The following is a 20,372-nucleotide window of genomic DNA, read 5'->3' as shown; positions in this document are numbered from 1 at the left end:
AAAGTCAAACCTGGCCAGCTGGTGAGAGCATGGAGCTGTTGTTTCCTGATGTGTTCTCATTCATAGGAAGCCTGCTGACCTTGGGCTTTGATTCTGCAGGCATGTATGCTGATCATTCAGTGCAGCTTGCAGAAGTATTTGCCCTTGGACAATGTGCTGTTTGACTTCTTGGGAAGCAGAAAAGATCCCATCTTCCACATAATTTCTACCAAAAAAACCCATGTAGCTGGTGCTCAACCTACCTTTGAAGTCCTAAACTAGTCATGGGAAACTAGATAATACAAGTCAGTTGAAAGCTCAGTCCTGGAACACAGCAATAGCTTGCCTATGGAGTACAGACCCCTGCGTGGGTTTTTAATCTGTATTTCTAGACCTTTTATATCCTGAAGTTACAAAAATTCTTCAGCAGCATATAAATACATAACAAATACGACAACTTCTTGGGAAGAAGCCGTTGTTGTTTGAGGTTTGCTGGGAGCTGAATGGAATGTTCTACACTTGAGAGTTCTAGGCAGCAAAGGGGTATGAATCGTCAGGCTATTAAATGTATCACTAGCAGCAGTTGCTGCTTCTTCATGTTGACAGAAGAATGGAGGTCTTCTGATTCTTCTGAGCCTTTGCTCTCTTTAGCCATATACTGAGTATCCTGCACTCCAGCTGATAATCAGAAGGAAATTAATGTCTTCATGCTTTTGCAGGTTCAGATTTAGTACAGCACAATATTTAATACTAAGCCTTCAATGCTAGAAGCCCCCTAAGTGATGTTTTGGTGGAGCACAGATCATTTGGTTCGGGGTTGATTTCACCTGAGATTTACAAAACTTCCCTTCAACTAGAGGGTAGAATATAAAGGCACAATTAAGATAGAAAACTTAGCTAATGTATGAAGTTAAAATGGCTCTTAGTGAGAGATCTGGAGCAGGAGAAAAACAGTTTACTTGAGCAGAATGCAAGCTGGTGTTCTGCATATGATCCAGGAAAGCTCAGAACTCACCAAAAGGGTTGTCTGCTCTAATGCTCTGTATTTTTCAAATGGGCTCTGGTTACTTCTGACACAGAAGAAGAACAGGCACAGGAATGGTTTTCTCATTCTGTGGTGTTTGCAAATTAGCAGCCACTGAGCTGGTGTGGAAGAAACTGATGACATCTGTGCTATTCCCTCCAGTGGGTGAATAATTCATAGTTCCATATGGCATGCATTTGGTCAGACAGCAAGTGCATCTTACAGGGTAGTCTCCAGTGCAGAGAAAAAACTGTTAAATCTGGACTAACAGCAATTACTGTTCTTTTAGCCTGCCACAAGAAGAAAAAGATGTGATCTCCCTGCCTTCAGATGAGTTTACATGCAATGCCATACACAGCACACAAGCAAACAGGAAGGCATGAAACTTAGTCATGCCTCTCTGTCAAAAACCAGTGGGATGAGTGGACACTTGGAAACAAAATCCCTGAAGTAAATTAGTCCCCTTTATAAGCTAAAAGTACAGGGGAGAAGGGTGCTAAAGGGAGCAGTTAAACCCTTTCTAGCCAAAAGTCTTCAACTGACCTGAGTCACAGGACCTGGAAAGTGTATTAAGGTCTGTGTGAATTGTGTTTCGGGGATGGGACCTCATGTGCTCATCTCTAAAAGAGTGCAGACTTGCTTCCTTGAAAGATAACTGTTTAAATATACCAAAATTATCAGAATGAAGTTTTACCCTAACATCATATAGTAATCCACCTCAACATGAGGAGAAACCTCTTTACTGTGAGGGTGCTGGAGCCCTGGAGCAGGCTGCCCAGAGAGGTTGTGTCTCCTTCTCTGGAGACTATCAAAACCCACCTGGATGTGTTCCTGGGTGACCTTCCCTGTGTGATCCTGCTCTGGCAGGGAGGTTAGACTGGATGACCTCTAGAGACCCCTTCCAACCCCTAATATTCTATGATTTATCAGTGTCAAATGAGTTGGTTATAATGCTGCACTGCAAAGAAAAGTAGCAACATTTAGGAAATTTGAGGGAAGTTTAAAACATTTTATAGGGTTTTTAAATAAAACAAAGAACAATTATTGTAAAATAAGACAATTTATACTCTAATCTTTATTTCCAAAACTTGTTTTGATATAACTCATAGCACATGAAAGAAACAGAAAAACAAATCTAGATAAGTTGGCATGTTTAGCAGTTATGGACCATATGGATTATCATGATTTTTACACCAAACACTGAAGTGCCTTAGTTTAGAAAACATGATGCACAGCAACCACCTGACAGAAGGACAGGGAACTGCTTGAGACAGTCCAGCACAGAGCCACAAAAATGATTAAGGGAGTGGGATATCTTCCTTATGAGAAGAGACTGAGGGAGCTGTGATCTGCTCTAGGTGATTGTGCTCTGGTAGGGAGGTTGGGCTGGATGATCTTTTGAGGTCCCTTCCAGCCCCTAACATTCTGTGATTCTGTGTGACGATTCAAAGCCTTTGCACTGAGCTCTGTGCATTCAGGTGCTGCTGCACTAAATATGCCACAGAAAAGCTGCAGACTCCAAAGGTGCATTTACAGCTCCCTCTGATCTCATGTGGCACTCATGGCATCAAAGAAGCCAACTCTACAGTCAGGAAATGAGACAGTTATCAAGGAAAAAAAATGGTACAGACCAACTCAAAAACTTCTACATGTCAGTTGTAAAGCATGCTGAGGAACTGGTTAAAGTGACCCATCAAAAGTGGGTATTTGCCAAGCACCCTTGAATTCAGGATGTGTATTTCAGTCCCTGCATGTCTCTGCAGACAGGACAGGCAGGAAATTCCTGGTGCAGCAGTCGGATGAGCAAGCATTCAGGTGGTAGGTCAGGTCCAGCTGGGCCTACCATATTTTGCCACATAAATATCAAGAGCAGAAAATCTGTATCAACAGTGGGAAGATTTTAGCTTCCAATATCATATCTTTTCAAACTTTGTAAATAATTGGTTCTCTCTGAAGCTAATTCTTCCTTTTGATACATCATCTAGTCATAACTAAACATGTCACAAGCACTTAACCAGCCAAAAAAAACCCCAAAACACATTCTGGAGATGTTTTTAAAGAATTGCATAAAATGCCATAGGAAATAATCCTTGGAAGCATTTTAAAAATAATCAAGCTAGCATATGTTACCTGCAAATCACATTTCAGATGTAAGGCTCATTGCTGCTGGTCTTTTTCTTACTGCATAATCTTTTTGTTTCTTTAAGTAGATGCCTGGTTAGTAACAAATCCTATGAAAGGTTCCATACTCTGTAGTCTGGGGCAGGGGGGGAAGTCCTTAGAGCTGTGAGATCCCCATAGATCTGGAATTCTTTGACCATATTTTCCATGGATCATTTCCTCACACTAACACAGTCTTTAGTTCTTATAAAATAAGAAGCACTTGTATTTTCTGGTGTACAATGGCATGGTTGCTTGTTTCATCTTTTTTCAGGGCCTGTAAAACAAAAACCAAATTTTACTTTTGTTACTTAAGTGATCTCTTTTTTTGCTCCCCCTTCATGTTTTTCCAATCACTGCTTTATTTCTCTTCCCAGTTTGTATTTTGCTTTCTCCTAATGCTAGGTGAACATAATTTGTTAATATTGTGTGGATTTCTTGCTAATTGAAATGTTAGAGTGAGTCCAGAGGACAGCCACAGGGATGATCCAAGGACTGGAACACCTCTGCAATGAGGACAGGCTGAGGGAGCTGGGGTTGTTCAGCCTGGAGAAGACTCCAGGGGGACCTTAGAGCTGCCTTCCAGTACCTGAAGGGATCCTACAGGAAGGCTCTAGAGGGTGTCCAGAGACAGAACAAGGGGGGGAATGATTTGAAGCTGAGGGAGAGCAGGGTTAGACTGGAGCTGAGGAAGAAGTTCTTCAGTACAAGAGTGGTGAGCCTCTGGAAGAGGCTGCCCAGAGTGGCTGCAGATGCCCCCTCCCTGGAGGTGTTCAAGGCTGGGTTGGATGAGACCTTGAGCAGCTAAGTCTAGTTGAGAGGCATCCTTGCCCACGACAGGGGAGTTTGAGTAAGTGATCACTGGGGTCCCTTCCAACCTAAGCCATTTTTGATGATCCTAATTTGGACTTTGTAAAGCACTTTAGATTTGCATGGTACCAGTGAATCTTACTGGTGATATAATAGCTTCCCAAGATGCTCAGAGTAGTAAGGTAAAGATCCATTGTCAGTGTTCATGCTATCCAGAAGTTGGCCTTGTAACACTTCATAATGAAAGGAATCCATATCTCATTTGTATTATAACAGCATGATTGAAGCATCTGGCAAATTTTTCTGGAGTATGTGGGAGGGTTTGGATCACCCCCATCACACTGGCAGCATCAGCAAGCACTCTCTAACATGGGAGTAGGCTATTTTGTCAAAATAGAGGCATTAGACATTTCCAAAGCTATTCCTGTGACCTTGCTCAGAGGATGATGCTTGTTTGAGAAGTCTGATTAGCAATTTACTTACGAGTACCTGCCTGACATCTTCCTTACAACAGCAATTATTATTCCTGCAAGGATTCCAACTGCAACTATGATTCCAATAATTATTCCAACCAGTGCAATTGTTTCCAGACCACCTGAAAGAAAAAATCAGGAATGTTAGGGTGTTTCTCAGGGAGACCATGAATAAGAGGTTACTGGTAGAACTGACACTATTGTGCTGCATCCCACTTCTTGGGGAAAATGTTTTTATCTTGTGAGCTCTGAAGCAGGTTTTGTAAGTTGAGGCTTATTTGTAGCCTGCAGGCATGTAAATGTACCTTTGGGCTGGAGGACTCTGTACAGATAGATCACAGAATCATAGAGTGCTGGGGGTTGGAAGGGACCTCCAATGGTCGAGTCCAACCCCCCTGCAAAGCAGGATCGCTTAGGGCAGGTCACACAGGAATGCATCCAGGCAGGTTTTGAAGATCTCTGGAAAAGGAGATTCCACAACCTTTCTGGGCCGCCTGTTCCAGAGCTCCACACCCTTACAATAAAAAAGTTTCTCTCATGTTGAGATGGAATTTCCTGTGATTAAATTTGCATCTGCTGCTCCTCATCCTATCACTGGGTGGCACTGAAAAGAGCCTGGCTCCATCCTCCTGACAGCCACCCTTCAGATAAGAGGAGGAAGATCAGGGACAGGTCATGTCTCCTCCCAAAACTTCTTTAAGAGTAGCATGGCCATAGGTAGTGGCTTCCAGGAGGCTATTGCCTGGCAGTTAAGTTCTCCCTTGTCTTTCCAGCAGTTCTTCTGGTTATTACCTTTTTCAGGTTTCTCTGGTCCCTGACTCAGTCCACCTGTAAAGCCAGAAAGAGAAGAACAATTTCATTCACTCAACTTTGTACAGAGTTTTTCAACCCAAGTTAATAATGCCAGAACCAAGAAAAAGTGTTCTCAACTAGAGCACAGTTTGAGGGCTGGGAAATCAGTTCTCTCTTGATAGGAGGTGAGCAAATGAAGGGTTTGAGAGAATGAGTGCAAAGAGCTCTCTGAAGTAATAGAAATTAATCTAAGGAACTGGTTGTGATCTAATATATCCTAGTAAAGCTGAAGTGTGATCACATTTAAGATTAATAAGGACATACCTGGTATAAAAGAATAAAAATTAAAACAAATCAGATTTTAATTGTCTTAGACTGATTTATGCTGGTAAAATTTTGCTGGCTCTCAGTGCTGAACTATCCTTTGTGATTCATAAAGACTTTTTGGCAGTTTAAAAGTTCCTTGAGTTCCTTTCTGTTTGATTTTCATACTAATCATCTGAAAAGAAAGTGAAGGCTTTGGAGAGTTACTGCCTGCCTCGGGGTAGAACTGGCAGAGCATGGTGAACAAAATGGTGTTAGTTACTCATTCCTTTTTCAGTGGCCATCTGTTATGAAGTCAGGATGTGGAGTGATTACTCAGGAGAAATTCCAGCCCCAGCTGGCCACTGTGATCCTGGGCAAGCTGCTGTGGGTGCCCCTGCTTTAGCAGAGGGGTCCGACTGAATGACCTTTTGAAGGTCCCTTCCAAACCAAACTAATCCATGACTGTGTCATCAAGTGAAGAAGGTAAGCAGTATCTCTGAAGACCCATCCTTCAGATTTTTCAACCTAAAGTTCTGCCCCCATTAAAATGTTTGATTTGAATTAATCTTTGGATTAATGTCTCAGTTGGCCATGGCACTCTGGGACATGGTTTAATGGCCATGGTGGTGTTAGGCTGAAGGTTGGACTTGATGATCTAAGAGGTCTTTTCCAACCAAAACAATTCTATTAGAAGTCATACTTTCCCCTTTCAGTAATCAGCAATGTGACCTATGAGGGCACCTTAAACTTGGTACTTAAATTTTGCAGATACTGTTTAGTAGCTGGCAGTAAAACTTTGATGTAATAAAGGAAAAATGAAAGTTTTGGGGTTTTTTACCATCAACGTTTTCTGTGTTAGCTTCATAGCCAGTAGAATTACCACTGTCTTCAGCTGGTGCCAAAGCACTTTCTGTGGTCATCAGTTGTCCAAACTGCAAGAGATTTGTTACATTGTGTAGTCTTGTGGGCAACTACAAGAATTGGGGAGGGGGGGGAAAGAGGGAAAAGAAAACCTCAGTACATTCAGTCAATGTGTATGAAATGAGCATTTACAGTTCTTGGTCTGGCAGGTGCCCTGTGCCTCACCTGTCATCTTTCTTTGTGTACAAGAACCACAAAAAAAACCCCAAAACCAACCCAAATTAAGCTGATTTGTCTTCCCAGATGGAGGCTTTGTAGATTGGGTGAGCTCTGTAGGACTACAAAAGGTGCAGGAGAGGACTGCAGAACATTGTAGACCTGCCTTTTTTGTTAGTTTTTGACACTAGTTTGTCAGTTTGGTTTCCCTGAAGCTAATGGAGAGATCCTGGAGTAGAAGAGGTAGATGGCAGAAAATGTTCAGGCTGTGAAAAGTCCATGCAGCACAGAACAACTGCCACAGATGTTTTCAGCTCTGTCACCTTCAACCTGATTGCTTGCAAATCAGAAGCATTAGTGTTAGATCACTTATGCTGGAACTCAAGGTTACTCTTATCACTTACAATGATTTCTCAAACTTTAAGTCACAAGATAGTACCAGGAATATGTGATCAGGATAACCTAAAGGAACCTTCACTTAGAATGATACTCACCCAAGTTGGTAATTCTTCATATTCTGTGTCATTTCTGTCTCTGAAGTCAATTGTTGCACTTTCTTCTTCTAAAGCTGAGCTTGCTGAATAAAATATTGGAAAAGGAGTTGGGATTTTACTTGTTTGTCACACATCCTGGCTACTTCATGTAAAGGGTTAAATGTGAGATCTCTGTGGTGTTCTGTCTCCCTGCCCCTGTGCACTTAGGTTTGCAAAATTATTTGGATTATCATTGAATTCTGCTGTAGCTCTGTGCAAAGCTGTGGCACAAAGAGCTTAAGTACACATCAATTAACCCTGGCACAACCTTGAAGCATGTCTGTGACTGAACTCTTTGTCCAAGAAAAGATTTCTCTTTTAATTATAAGATTCCCCTCCAGGTTTCAGATTTCTACTTAAGCACTAGCTCATAGAATCATAGAATGGCTTAGGCTGGAAGGGACCTTAGAGATCACTTACTCCAACCTCCCCACTATAGGTAGGGCTGCCTGTCACCTAGACTCAGCCTCATTCAACCTGGCCTTAAACACCTCCAGGGAGGGGTTATCTACAACCTCTCTGGGCAACCTGTTGCAGTGTCTCACCACCCTCATACTGAAGAACTTCTTCCTCAGATCCAGTCCAAACCTACTCTGCCTCAGCTTCAAACCCTTCCCCATTGTCCTGTCTCTAGACACCCTTGTGAAAAGTCCCTCTTCAGCCTTCCTGTAGGATCCCTTCAGGTATTGGAAGGCAGCTCTAAGGTCCCCCCAGATTCTTCTCTTCTCCAGGCTGAACAACCCCAGCTCCCTCAGCTGATGTATTTGGATAAATCACTTCAGGCATCTCCCATTTTCTAAAACAGCAGGAGGTTTCTCACATCTTTCAACTCACTCCCAGCTGCAACCTTTATTTTTAGAAGTGTAATTAATGTTTGAATGCAGCTAGAGTTCAGAAACTATTCCTACACAAATCTATTCAGAGCTTTCTCTAAGGCTGCAAACCTCACTTGCCAGAATTTGAGTTCTTTAGCTAACAATATAAGGTCTCCCTCTTTATTCCAAACCTAGATATGTCACCTGTGCACTTTGCTATGCCAGACATTGAAATTTTGGCTCTTTCCTTACAAATAAAATAAAAATGTGATTTCAAATGAAACAGACAATATTTAATTTAGCAATGACTTACCAAAAAAAGGCACTGGCTCTTTAAATGAAATTTTTGATTACAGAAGTTGAATGATTTGAGATTGGGAAAAACAATCTCTAGTTTTGCTTGAAACTCATCTGTATTCTACTGCATACTTGCAAATATTTTTCCTTGCTCCCAAAACTACTTTTTGAAGCCCTCTTTAGCAATGTAAGCCTGAGGCCTTTCTCCCATTGCCAACAGACTAAATGGTGATCTAAACTTAGATTTCTAATTCCATTTTTACTCAGGTAAATAGGATTTTATCGTTTTATACCTTTATAAGCCTGAACACAGATACACTTTCTATTTAAGACCCTAAAGAGTGTGAGAGTGGTACTTCAGGCACTAACAGATGAAGAATTCATTCATATTCATGTTATGCCAACATGAGGCCTAAAATAGTGGCTAATTAAACCAGTCAGTCTCCCCAGCATCACCTTATAATCCATGGTAAGTCTAGAAAAATCCAGGGTAAATTTCTAGGTTAGAAGGTAAAAATAAAGGGTTTGGTCATTTTGGACTGAAATACTCCAGGTGACCAGCCTTGAAAATTTCCTGTTGAGGTAGAATAAATGGAGCTTGACTTTTAGGTGTGTTGACTTAGCCACCTTCTAAATATCAGGATATTTTCAGTTAGGGCACTACTTTATAACAATACTTGTGGGGTTTTTTTTGCTTATAAAGTAATGTTTTTGAAGTCCAATAGTGAGATTATGCTATGTAAATGTTACGTGTAAAGAAAGAAATAGCAACAGAGCTCAACAATGTGCATTGTGTATGGATCAGTTTACCTTTGTAATCCAGTTGGAACTGAAAAAAAATTCCTTTTTTTCACTAGTTGCATAATCAGCACAGGTGGAGAACACCAATTACCAGAGGAAAACCTCCAAGCAAAAAGTGAAATACCTTTTGTATGTCGACAGCAAGCAGCTTATAGAGAGAAGCTGCTTATGCTCTTGGTGTGGCCATGGCTTTCAGCCCTGAGGAATTACCTGATAGTGAAGGCAGGAAAGGAAACAGTGTCATAGAACAAAAGCATAGAGAATTAGTGGATGTCACAAAGAAACATAAAAGTCATTCTCTGTGGGTTAGTTATTGCAGGTTCTTGGCACTGAGTGACATATAGAAAATCTATTTCAGTGCATTTGCCCTCTGTACAGTGAGTGACAAAAGGAGGTGGCCCAGATTAATCATGCCTAATTTTAGACTCTTAATAGAGGTGTCTAAATAAAGTGTCTGCACCTTACCTTCTTTTATAGTCTATAGGGAAAGATAAATACTTCTAGGTGGTAATTCAGCTCACCTGAGATTTGGGTCATCCTTGGTAGTGCTGCCTTAACCAGAATACTATGGCTCCCCTATTAACTTCCTAAAACTCACAGGCTGAACTGATTTCTGTCAGTCTGTGTCTTGTCCCAGCCCTACCCACTCTGCATTATGCTGTATTCAAACTGGGGTCCTGTGTTTGCTGGAGAACAGTCCCTGGACTATATGTCCTGGTTTGTTTTTCTGGAGAGACATTGGAAGTGGTTTGGATGGTAGCTAAACAGACACTACTACTACTACTAAAAGAGAGACTGGGAGGGAAGTTGGAGGTAATTTGTTCTGCATTTGTAGGAAGGAATCTTTGATACTACACAATTCTGTCAGAGAAAGTCATCATGAAGTAAAAAATGTTTAACTGAAATGGAGGAACTACTGGAGTTGAAAATTCTTCCCCTGCACCCAGCAGAAGGCATATATGCCACTGACAGGGAAGAGTGTAAATGGGATCACAGAACTGTCAGGGTTGGAAGGGACCTCAAGAATCATCCAGTTCCAATCCCCCTGCCATGGGCAGGGAAACTTTCCACTAGATCAGGTTGCCCAGGGCCACATCCAGCCTGGCCTTAGAAACATTCAAGAATGAGGCTTCCACCACCTCCCTGGGCAGCCTGTAAGGATGTAAGGGGGGGTGTGCTGCAGTCATGTGTTGGTTTCATCTGATGTGAGCTAAGTGTAGCAACAGCCATAGGCTTAAGTAGTGCTTCTCCATGTGTTCTCAATATCATCTTAGAGGAGCCTGTAAATAAAAACATTGCCTCACAGCTTTGTGATTGTCTCCAGCTATCAGGATGGACTCTTCTCTTTGCAGCTATACATAGATGCAGATGTGAATTAATGGCTGTAGCTCTCCCTGCCAAAGTTCCAGCTGGGTGCTATTCAGTTCAAAGTCCCCAGCTGCTATCAGGCTGCAACTTCTCACACCCGGAGAAAAAAAAAAATCTGATGTCTTTAAAAGTTTAATATTGCTTTGAAAACAGCCCATGGTTAAGCATCCCATGACCCACTTAGGGGAAGATGAGCTCACGACTCATTGTTATGCATGGAGTAATAGTTTACTAGAAAAACGACTTCTGGCTGCTTTCAAAGCACAGTGGTTGTGTTGGAAAGGAGAGGGAGTTGTAAAACTGTTGTTCATTAGCATTTCTTTCAGGTATCTCCAAAACAAACAAACATACTTTTCAAAATGAAAAATGCTGTAGGATCTTGTTTCTTCCCCAGCAGGCTGAATAAGCCCAGGCACTAGTAGGCAAAGTTGTGTGCCTGTATTTTAGCTTAGCTCTTGAAATAGGAAGCCCTCAAAGAGAATGAGTTTCCATCTCTGAGATAAGAGACTGGTAGGTAAGAATAGGCTCATTAAGGCTGGAAAAGACCTTTAAGATCACTGAGTCCAACCACAACCCAACTATCCCGACCACAAACCTGTATCCTGAAGCACCACATCTACACATTTCTTGAACACTTCCAGGGATGGCGACTCCACCACCTCCCTGGGCAGCCTGTTCCAATGCCTGACCACTCTTTCTGTAAAGAAGTTTTTCCTGATATCCAACCTAAACCTTCCCTGTCACAACTTAAGCCCATTTCCTCTCATCCTGTTCCTAAGTACTTGGGAGAAGAGACCAACAGCAGCCTCATTCCAACCTCCTTTCAGGTAGTTGTAGAGAGCAATAAGATCTCTTCTTAGCCTTCTCTTCTGCAGGGTAAACAGCCCCAGTTCCCTCATATGATGCCCTCCAAACCCCTTACCAGCCTCATTGCTGTTCTCTGGACATGCTCCAGGACCTCAATGTCTTTCTCATACTGTGGTGCCCAGAACTGAACGCAGCACTCAAGCTGTTTTAAGGCTTGCCTGGTAAGGCTAACCTTAAAGAGATCCCTCTAGCAAGAGCTGAAATAACCTTTAGTGCACATTGTCACTCTGCTCCTGTTTTGAAAAAACAGAGCTTCAGCTATAAATAACAGCTTTAAAAAGTTAACCAGCAGGGTAACAGCTGCTTTGATCTTAACATTGGAATTAATTTTTCTCTATCATATTAAGACTATATTTTATCCTGTCCAGCTGTGCTAAATAGCTTGCTTGGTGGAATGCTTCTCTAGAAAACCACGGGAAAGAATTCAGCATGACAGGACTCCTGGGAGATTCACCCTTCTGTTTGAGATTTCTGATGAAGATGACTTTTCCAGTGTTTGTTTCCTGAATTGTTACAGACCAAGTGGTGTTGTTTGAAGGACTGCAAATGTCCATGTGTCAGCCATCCTGTTTTGGCCATGATTTACTCAACATTCATGTCCTGATACAAGAACTCCCTTTCAGAGGAAACATTCTTGGACCTTAATTTGATCATGAGCAAAGAGAGTCTTTAAATTCAGTCTCTCGTCATTGGAATTGGTTGTGGTTCAGTGGAAACTCTTATTCGTGGTGGTGGAACAGAAACATGTGATTCAATAAGGCATCCCAGCAGCAGCTCTGCAGTTTTCAAATATCAATTTTTCTGTTATTTTGGTTCATCCTCAATTTAAATGTGTTCCACAGTCATCTCCAAAACTTACCTCATCTTAATTTTCTCTAGAAGTAGATTTCCATTATTTTTCTATAGCTGGTGAAGAATTTGGGGGCATTAGGCTCCAGGGAGACCTCATAGCAGCCTTCCAGTACCTGAAGGGGCTACAATATGGCTACAGAGAGATTGTTTACAAAGATCTGCAGTGATAGGACAAGGGGCAATGGTCTGAAATTAGAGAAAAGTAGATGTAGATTGGATGTTAGGAACATGTTCTGCACCATGCAGATGGTGGAGCACTGGAACAGGTTGCCCAGGGAGGTGGTTGAGGTCCCAACAAGGCTCTGAGCAACCTCATCTAGTGGAGGATGCCCCTGCTGATTGCAGGGGTGTTTGGACCAGATGACCTTTGGAGGTCCCTTCCAACCCAAACCATTCTATGATTCCATGAGTTTTAAAAAGCATATAGGTGTGGGTTGTTGGGGGTTTTGGCAGTTCAAGACTGCCAAATTCAGGCTACAAAACGGTGTGGATTTTGAAAAGTTGAGGTTTTGAAGAATATAATATAGTGGATTGTGGATTTCTGCCTTCTTTACACAGTTAACATTTTCAAATTTATAAAAGGGAAATTATGGAAGTTTCTTAATGAGATCTGAAATTCTCATTTGTACCTGTGGCTCCTGTAAAATTCCTGACGTCTGCAGTATCCTCAGAACTTTGTATCCTTAGCCTGCCTGGGGCCACAGCATTCAGCATTGGCATTTTCTTTTTCTGTTAATTCTTTCTGGAAGCTGGAGTCACATATTGTAGAGAAATGCCCTGCCATGTGGTGTCTAGCCTCTTGTTGTTCAGGAGAAAGTATGTTCTGTCTAAATCCTGAGTGCTTACTGCAGCTTCCTTACAGACTGACAGCTTTGCTTTGTAGAACGAAGGAAGATGAATGACAAAATACCACGAACTTTGGAAAGTATCTGCCAGCTGGAAACTGGTCATGATGTAGGAGGAAGGTTTTAGCTCAGCCTTATTTGGAGTGTGAGTGACTTTGCTCAGGTATTCCATGTGGCTGCTGCTAACAGTGTTTCGCTGAATTGTCAGAACCATTTCCTTTGGTCACCACACCCCACTACAGATGGTTTCTATTGCTGTGCCTGGCTTAGCCAAAGGACAAAGCCAGTGCCAACTGGCCAAGAACCACTTGGCTGCTTCTGAAGTAAATCACATGCCATCTGAATACTACCATATTCTACATTGCCCATATATAGGATACTCACAGAAAAAGCAAATTAAAAAAAACTAGAGAGGAAAAGAACTGCTCTTCAAGTGCTTGCTAGAGGGGTATGACCCACAACCCAAGCTATGAAGCAAAGCCACAAGACGAAAAGATGGTAACTTGCTAAGCTCTCTCCTACACGTAATAAAAGCTGCCACAAGGCTGTGGGCATTGAGAAGGAAGAAAGTTTTAAACTCCATTCTGGACTATTCCTTGCAAAACTAGAGAGGAGTCTTCTAAGATTTATGCTTTTAATAATGTTGCTCAGTCAGTCTCTGATTTCTTGTCTGGTAAACGCAGTGACCTGAGCTGCTGCCTCATGAACGTGGGATAAAAGCCCTTTCTTATTGGTATTTGCTGCCCCATGACCCTATGCAACTCTTTGCAGTCTTGCTAGCAATTGCATTGTTTTCCCTGAGCAGTAAGGGTTTGTTTGGGGCAGCAAGATTGGAGTTGTGATCAAGATGCATCTTGATCTTTTGCGTGGTTCTGTAAGTGGCACTTAAAGCTGCACCATCGGAGCGCTGTTTGTCTCTCCACTGCTGACAAGGAATCAGCATTGGTGCTAAGACAAGGAGAAAAGTACAAATTGTATAGGATGTGCAACAGAAAGCAGTTTGGGTACAAATATTGGGATGTGTCAATGCAGATGACAGGAATTAAGGAATGACCTCTAATACAGTAATAAAATAATCTCTTCCCAAAACTGAGGCTATAGCCATGTGCCCTTTCACAGCTGCTTTGAAGGTTACTACCCCTTCTATCTGCCAGCAGAACTGTTTGCATGATCATTCCTTCTCTCACTTGTTTGAAATATTCATGATAAACTCTGTAAGTAGAAACTGGCCTGGCTTTAATTTTGTTCCCAGGATGATTTTTGGCTATTTATATTGCCACACAGCATGCAAGATACATTCAAATGTGTTTAGTCTGACTTTCATACTAATAACTTACTAGCTAATATTTGGATTAGTTTCATAGCCATAAAAAAAAAATAATAGGCACTTGGAATTAAGTGTGTCCCCTTTACAAATGTAGCAGCATCTCACACACTGCTCAAGCCCTCCTAAGAGTGTATGTCTGCCTGAAGTGCTGTGCACAGCTGAATTGTGCCCTCACAAAGGATCATTCTGGTGGCATTTATGCTGGATATTTTTGTGTTTGTCATCAACAAATACAGTGATGGAAAAACACGAGGAAGCCATAAAGCAATGTGAGAATGTGCTCAGCATCAGTTCCCCTTTCGTTTGAGACTCTTTGTCCAGGCTTCTGAGACAGTGAGCTGAAAATTAACAGTAAATTTGTCTCCTTTTTCTCATTGGGTTCTCTTTAGAACATCCCAGGATTTCTATGCTCCCAGTCCTATATCCAAACATGCCTCCATTCCCAATCCTCTACCCCAGCATGCCTGTACTCCTAATTCTGCACTCCCAGTCCTACGTCTTTTTCTGAAATGCTGTGCAGCATGTCATGCACCACACAGCTTTGTGAGCCTTGCTGCAGCCTGAATTCAAACTGAGGGTGTAGTTTGTGCACACACAAATCAGAGGAAGCCCTTTTAGAGGCTGCCTGCCTGCAGCACGGATCTGGGATGCAATGAATAGTAGAACGTGGCAGCATTTGGGTTCCATCCTGTAGTCCCTAACCACATCCAGACAAAAAGCAAACAAACCAACAAAACAAAGGTGCAACTGAGACAGACCATACACTAGAGCTGGGCAAACAGTAGTCATTTCTGTGGTGCACATATATGGATGGCTTGCCTCAAATGACACAAGAGGAAACACTGCATGCCTCTGTTGGAGCCCAACAGCCTGCGTGCTGTGGGCTTGTCTGCCCTTGCTGGTTTTTAAGTCATCTGTTAAAAAGCTTTCCAAGTTCTCATCTGCTTCATTTTGCAGAGCTTTTACAAGTACTAGATCAGGGCTAAATGCATGGGTTCAGTGGAAACTGCTGAATTACAGGAGCTGAGAGTCTGGCCTCTGTGTCCAGTTGTCACTGTGCAGTCTGAGTTACTGAAAGCTCCCCTTGAGAGCATTTAGGTATGTCTGTTTCTTTTGCTTGTAAAGTTACCCAGATTCAAAAACTGACTTCTGAGATACAAATGGCCAAGTTTCTATTTCCTCTGAAGAAAGCAAATTTTCTCTGTTCTCTGCTAATCTTTTACCAAGACACTCCAAAATCCAGATCTATTAAGATGTTTTTCTCCTTTTTGCTGATAATCAAGTTTTGAATATTGGGCATGTAGAGCTAGACTGATATCATGGTACCGTAGTTTACAAGAGGCAAATGTGGGGTCAAATGCACAGCAGTGTTGATCATTCATGATGAAGCCAGATGCAGAGTGAAAGGTTTTATCATGCCTTAGAAAACTGGCTCCCTTTTGAGTCACAATGCACTTTATTGTGCATATTACTTGCTACCAGGAGTCACAGAATTTGATTTTCAGAAGGATTTAGAGTTGCCTGGTTAGTTTTGACACTGAACTGGCAGCAGTTTGGGGAAATCAAGGGCTGGAGCACCTCTGCTGTGAGGATAGGTTGAGGGAGCTGGGGGTGTTTAACCTGGAGAAGAGAAGACTCCAGAAGGACCTCAGAGCTGCCTTCCAGTACCTGGAAGGATCCTACAGAAAGGCTGCAGAGGGACTTTTCATGAGGGTGTCAAGGGACAGGACAAGGGGGAATGGTTTTAAGCTGAGGGAGTGTGGGGTTAGACTGGATCTTAGGAAGAAGTTCTTCAGTACCAGGGTGGTGAGATTCTGGAACAGGTTGCCCAGAGAGGTTGTGGATGCCTCCTCCCTGGGGATTTTCAAGGCTAGGTTGGATGAGCAGCCAAATCTAGTTGAGAGGCATCCCAGCCCATAGCAGGGGGGTTGGAGTAGATGATCTCTAAGGTCCCTTCCAGCCTAAGCTGCATTCTAGGATTCTATTAAGAGAATTTTGAAAAAAAATTTTTGTGTGATTTTTGTCTTTTTGTTTGTTTGTTTTTAATCTTGAAACCCTGAAAATTTTATAGTCTTTCATGCTTGACGCTAAGCTTCAATTTCCATTCTTGCCATATAAACATTTTTTTTCATCTCAGTTATCCCATCCATCTGCTTACTTTGACTCCAAAACAAATGTAGAATAAGACAACCCAGCACAAACCTGTTTAATTCTGAGACTTGCATAAGGAGGTATAATTCAGTATTTACCACCAGGTGAGATGAGGCAGGAGGACAGCTGATACAGCTCGGGTGACATGTGGTAACTTGTTAAATGATCATGTTAAATTCTGTTCATCTTATGTGACAGCAAATAGGGTGATGATCTTCTCTGCAGTGATCCTGGCACCATGGGAAAGGTTTCAAATTAGGAAATGTGTTGCCTCTGTAAAGCATTCATGTGAATGCTTCTGCTTTTAATTGATCGATGCTGTGCCTAGAAAATAATGAGATGAACTTCTATTTCAGCTCATTCGAGCTGATCCTGTGTATGAAGATTTGCCTGGGTTTTTATACACTGAGCAGGGCCACAGGAAGACAAAAATCTGTTTGCCAATCATTCAGTAGGAAGTGCTTTAGTGTAAAAATCGATCAGCTTGAGTGCTGGCCTTGGTTTTAAGGCAGAATAATTGGTCTTGCAGTCAGGATTCAAGCCATATATGGATGACACAAAGAGCACATGTGACTGGGTGTCAAACAGAGTGATGTACACTTTGCTACTAAGTTTTCTCTCTGTACTTTTGCTAATTTCTGTCATTAATTTTATTTGGAAGCTCACATAAAGAGTGAAGTGAATTAATAAGTTAATTGCCTTCTCCTCCTCCATCAGTGTAGTATTTCATGCTTTTACAGCTTTATTATCTCTTGCTTTATGGTCCTCCCAAGAAAAAGAGCCTTTATCCTTTCTTTTGGAAACCACACTGCTGACTTTGGGACCAAATATTTCTACTGAGTAGGACAAATCCAGGAAATTGTAATGGAAATCCTCAGTCATTTTTAACTTACTGTTGTTTTGCCTATTCTGAGCAGAGAATGTTTAAGCATTTCTGCCTTCTCCCTTAAGATTCTTAGGCTTTCACTGAATTGTTATTCATGGGTTGGTTGGCAGGCCTGTGCCTGTGTCACTGGCAACTGCTATTTTTCAATCACGTTTCTGGTTCACAGTTGTCCTGAAATGGTTTCTGAGCCTCTGGTCTTTTTGTAAAGTTGCAGCAGCTCAAAGACAGCAGCTGCTAATGAAACTGCTCAAATTGTGGATGACTACCTGGAAGGGGAGAAATTCTATGCTTACAGCTAGGGTCAACATTGGAATTAAACTTCCTTGGCAATTGAAGGAGGAATTTGGAACCAATAATAATATTTCTGGAAATCCTCTTCCTGATCAAAACAAAGCTGTTTTTTTTCTTCAGTCTCATCTCATAAAGTGGATTGCCCAGATAACAAAAGGGTAGCTTCAGATTTCTTTATGACCTGATCAGAGGTATTGGAATCTGAAAAGGAGACTTTTTTCCCTTTAAAAGCCCCCAGGTCCATCTGTTTACCCCAGAGGTTCAGGTATCTGAATGTACACACTGCACCTAGTAAGGAAAATACTCTCCCAGCCTCACTGCTGGTGGAGGTAGAAATTGCCCCAGGCAATTGTCATTTCCAGTCTGTTCTAACTTGTAATTGCTGATGGTTATCAGTAAACAGCAGTGATATGCATATTAAATATTTGGAACTTGGTTACTCCAGATCTGGAAATTGTCATTTCAAGTCTGTTCTAACTTATAATTGCTGATGGTTATCAGTAAATAGCGGTGATGTGCATGCTAAAGATTTGGTTATTATAGATCTGGAGTGTTCTTTTCCTGGTGAAGAAAGTCATAAAACCTAAACCCAAAGGAAGTCTGAAATACTGTATACTGTATTCTAGATACAGCTATCAGACTATGCTGGTGAAAACAGAATCTTGCAAGCAGGTAATATTTAAACATTTTCCTGGCCAGGAGGGTTTCAACCTGGACTCCTCTCAGATCTGAGAGAAAATATGCTTCAATATTCCCCAAAAGCCTGAAGATGAGACCTTTTTTTCCCTGAAACTGTGGTGTTCTAGAAACTGCTTAAGTTGATTCTATAAAATGGTGTTTGCCTCAACGCCTTTAAACTTTGGTACATGTAATATTCATGGTTTTCTAAGGCTAACTAGCTGGGGGAGCCTAGACAGCATGATTTGTGACTTGCCTAATACCTCATCTTAGACTTTCTGTACAGTTTTGAAGCACAACTTCAAACTTCCAGCCTCATTCTGACGGAGGACACCAGGAAGTCGCATCAGAAGTTTCAAGCCAACAGCCACACACATATTGATACAAATCCATTATACCCAGCAGAATATTGACTGTCACTGGGCCAAAATCAGGGTAAATGTTTCAGTTAAGGTCCCCAGATCCAAGTCAGACAAATAGATTTATGCTTTAGAAGACTGCTAGGCTGAGTTCCAGGTTGTTTGCAGAGCATTAGTACTTGGAACATGTTCCCTAGCAAGGGTAACTGTATTTCACCTCTACAGGCATGCTTTCTGTTTGCACATGCATCAGACACACTGCCTGGTGGCCAAATCATTCATCATGAGTCAAATACTACACAGACTGAATTCAGGATATTCCTGGAATCACGTACTGCTCAGGGTAACCCTGATTTACTCTTCCTAAATTAGACTCTTCTCCTTTAGCCATAAAAAGACTTCAAACGTCTGTTTTACCTGTTGTCCCTTTCTTAGAAAAGTCAAAAGAAAGAATTTGCCAATTTTTTTCTGAGCAGTTACACAATACTTTACAAATCTGCCTTGGGTCATAATTCTTCCTGGTTTTACTTTCCCTCACTTGTCTGTATCAGTTATAGCTAAATCAGCATTAGCAAAGCCCTGCACAGGGCTCAACTTCTAAGCTGCTGTAAAGCCTCCAATGACAAAAGCTGAAGTTGTGAATGGAAAGATTTAGAAGTTACTTCCATAAAGAGTTTCACCACTTACTTGTCAGTTAAAACTAATTATTGCTTGCAGTCTCCTTTGCTTGTATTGCAGTGAAACTGAAGATGTTTCTAAGGGCTGTTGTTGGATTATTGCCTTCCCTGACTGCTTGTACCCTTCTCCTTCCCTCACACAGACACAGAACATTCTTTTCTGATGGAGCATAGCTCAGCCCATCTGAACTTTTTGGATGCATTTCTTTCCTACGTACAGCCATAGTAAATGCCCAGTAGTAGCTTCAGCATGCAAAAGAGAGGTTTACAAACAGGACAGAGCAACTCCATTGCCTATGAGTCAGCACACAAACCGTTACACTGCAGGAAGTGACTGGAAATCATTTTTAAGCAAAGTTTCTCCTTACCTTCTTCAGCAAGTGCTATGAAAGGCATGGTCCCTAGGACGAAGATGAAGAATTGAACTTTAATAAACATCTTCGATCAGTTTCGAGAACAGCTTTCCAATCCTGAGCCCAGATGGAATCAAATTCTGATGAATTTTTTGGGGGAAGCAGCAGAGAATTGGGATCACAAAAAGAAAGCACTGAAACAAACAAACAAACAAAACTTTGGTATTCCAAATGTTCCTTTAACTGCTGCAGCCTACAGTGGGAAGGGTTTCCCAGATGATAACTATCCCAGCTAAAGAAAACTGAGTGGAGTCGGCATGATTTTCTTTAGCCAAGGGGTGGGAGCATGCCTAAGGTGGTCCTCAAAGAGCAGCCAGGCCCGCCCTCTGCACTCTGTTTGGTCAGAGCTAAAGTTATGATCTCAGCCCAGGTTTAAAGTTACAAGAGCTGTTGTGGCTTTCAGAAGACTTTTATTTAGCAAAGGGGGAAAGGGAATTTAGGCAGTGAGGTGTTTAGGGAGTTCTCTCCCTTCTGCAAACTGCCCTTTAAAAATATTTAAGGAACAACTAAGGACATTTTTCCTGTTATTTACAGCAGTGAACTAATGTGGTTTTCATTTCCAAGTGAGCCCCCATGTTTATCTGCATAAGT

The 20,372-nt window shown here is 41.8% G+C and overlaps 1 protein-coding gene across 1 annotated transcript; it reads right to left on the bottom strand.

The window, feature by feature from the left end:
- Nucleotides 1-4,452: 4,452 nt before the first annotated feature.
- On the bottom strand, nt 4,453-19,806 carry PDPN (podoplanin). The gene is made up of 5 exons (XM_054395113.1): nt 19,737-19,806; nt 7,116-7,198; nt 6,383-6,515; nt 5,239-5,274; nt 4,453-4,568 (listed from the first exon to the last, which is right to left on the bottom strand). Exons 1-5 carry the CDS (start codon nt 19,804-19,806, stop codon nt 4,453-4,455), a joined length of 438 nt encoding a protein of 145 aa, XP_054251088.1.
- Nucleotides 19,807-20,372: the final 566 nt, after the last annotated feature.

The sequence above is a fragment of the Indicator indicator genome, chromosome 32, assembly GCF_027791375.1.
Source record: "Indicator indicator isolate 239-I01 chromosome 32, UM_Iind_1.1, whole genome shotgun sequence".
In the NCBI taxonomy this organism is placed as follows: Eukaryota; Metazoa; Chordata; class Aves; order Piciformes; family Indicatoridae; genus Indicator; species Indicator indicator.
This window is presented reverse-complemented; position numbering and strand designations above follow the sequence as displayed.

What these genes read in the sequence shown, in the direction of transcription:
- PDPN (XM_054395113.1), bottom strand. Translation starts at nt 19,806, where the DNA reads ATGTTTATTAAAGTTCAATTCTTCATCTTCGTCCTAGGGACCATGCCT. An exon ending in ATGAAGAATTACCAACTTGG is followed by an intron (nt 6,516 to 7,115) that starts GTGAGTATCATT and finishes CAATTCTTGTAG; the next exon opens with TTGCCCACAAGACTACACAA. An exon ending in TAACACAGAAAACGTTGATG is followed by an intron (nt 5,275 to 6,382) that starts GTAAAAAACCCC and finishes CTGGCTTTACAG; the next exon opens with GTGGACTGAGTCAGGGACCA.